The sequence below is a fragment of the Oculina patagonica genome, chromosome 6 (genome assembly GCF_052425735.1).
Source record: "Oculina patagonica isolate OP01 chromosome 6, crgOcupat, whole genome shotgun sequence".
NCBI lineage: Eukaryota > Metazoa > Cnidaria > Anthozoa > Scleractinia > Oculinidae > Oculina > Oculina patagonica.
In genome coordinates, this window is record NC_135763.1 from 28,037,439 (window position 1) to 28,038,270 (window position 832).

At 46.8% G+C, this 832-nt stretch overlaps 1 protein-coding gene across 1 annotated transcript in view; it reads left to right on the forward strand.

Moving 5' to 3' along the window:
* Window positions 1–492: 492 nt before the first annotated feature.
* The window catches only part of LOC144657985 (uncharacterized), a 3,531-nt gene continuing 3,191 nt past the window's right edge, over window positions 493–832 (forward strand). Inside the window, exon 1 of the mRNA XM_078518318.1 lies at window positions 493–786. Coding sequence (XP_078374444.1) covers window positions 493–786 — 294 coding nt within the window. The remainder of the gene's footprint in view (window positions 787–832) is intronic.

Sequence of the window (832 nt, forward strand, 5' to 3'; positions counted from 1 at the left end):
AATACCTCAAATGCGTAAAGAAGAGCAGGCAACCGCTGGTCTTACTCCGAAACAGGCCACTCCCTTGTTCGTGGATAAATTGGCAAGACAGTCGGCCCACCTTGATAGACAACTTGAGGCTTGTACAAATGATCCGATTAAGGTGTATATTCTCTCCAGAGATCAAGCCTATTTCAAGACCTTGTTTTTCTCTGGGGACAGACCTGGAGACCTTGGTCAAGTTCGGACAAATGAAATCCTCAGGTTTCCTAATGACGACGGGTTACTGTTTAACCACACATGGGGAAAAACACTTCGTGGGGACAGATCGAATCTTTTTGGGATTAGAAGATGTGCGAATGTTAAAATTTGTCCAGTGGCGGTGATTGAGAGATACATGGCTACTACACGTGCCATGCAGGTTGACCTAACTGAAGGCTTTCTCTTTCGGTCGACAACCGCTCAGGGTGCAATCTCTCCTTTATCAACTCCTTTATCGTTTCCTCGGAAGCGATGAATGGCAGACTGAGGACATACCTTAAAGAGGCTGGCATTGATGAAGGTGAGACGGCACATAGCTTCAGGTCTGGCTGTGCCATAACACTGGCTCTTTCGGGTTCTGCGTTAGCAGATGTTATGAGCCATGTGGGCTGGGAGAGATCACACACAGCTAGTTATTACATGCAGCTTGAGAAGGTCCTTCGCCACGATAGCACCAGTGCTTTGCTAACAGAGTCTGTTGATGATCACAATGCAACTTCTGATCCAACTCGATTCTATCAAAACCTGAACTCTGTGAAGAACTTTGTACAAGCATTTCCTTCTGAGAGAACGGGAAAGCGCAAGGCGTCCT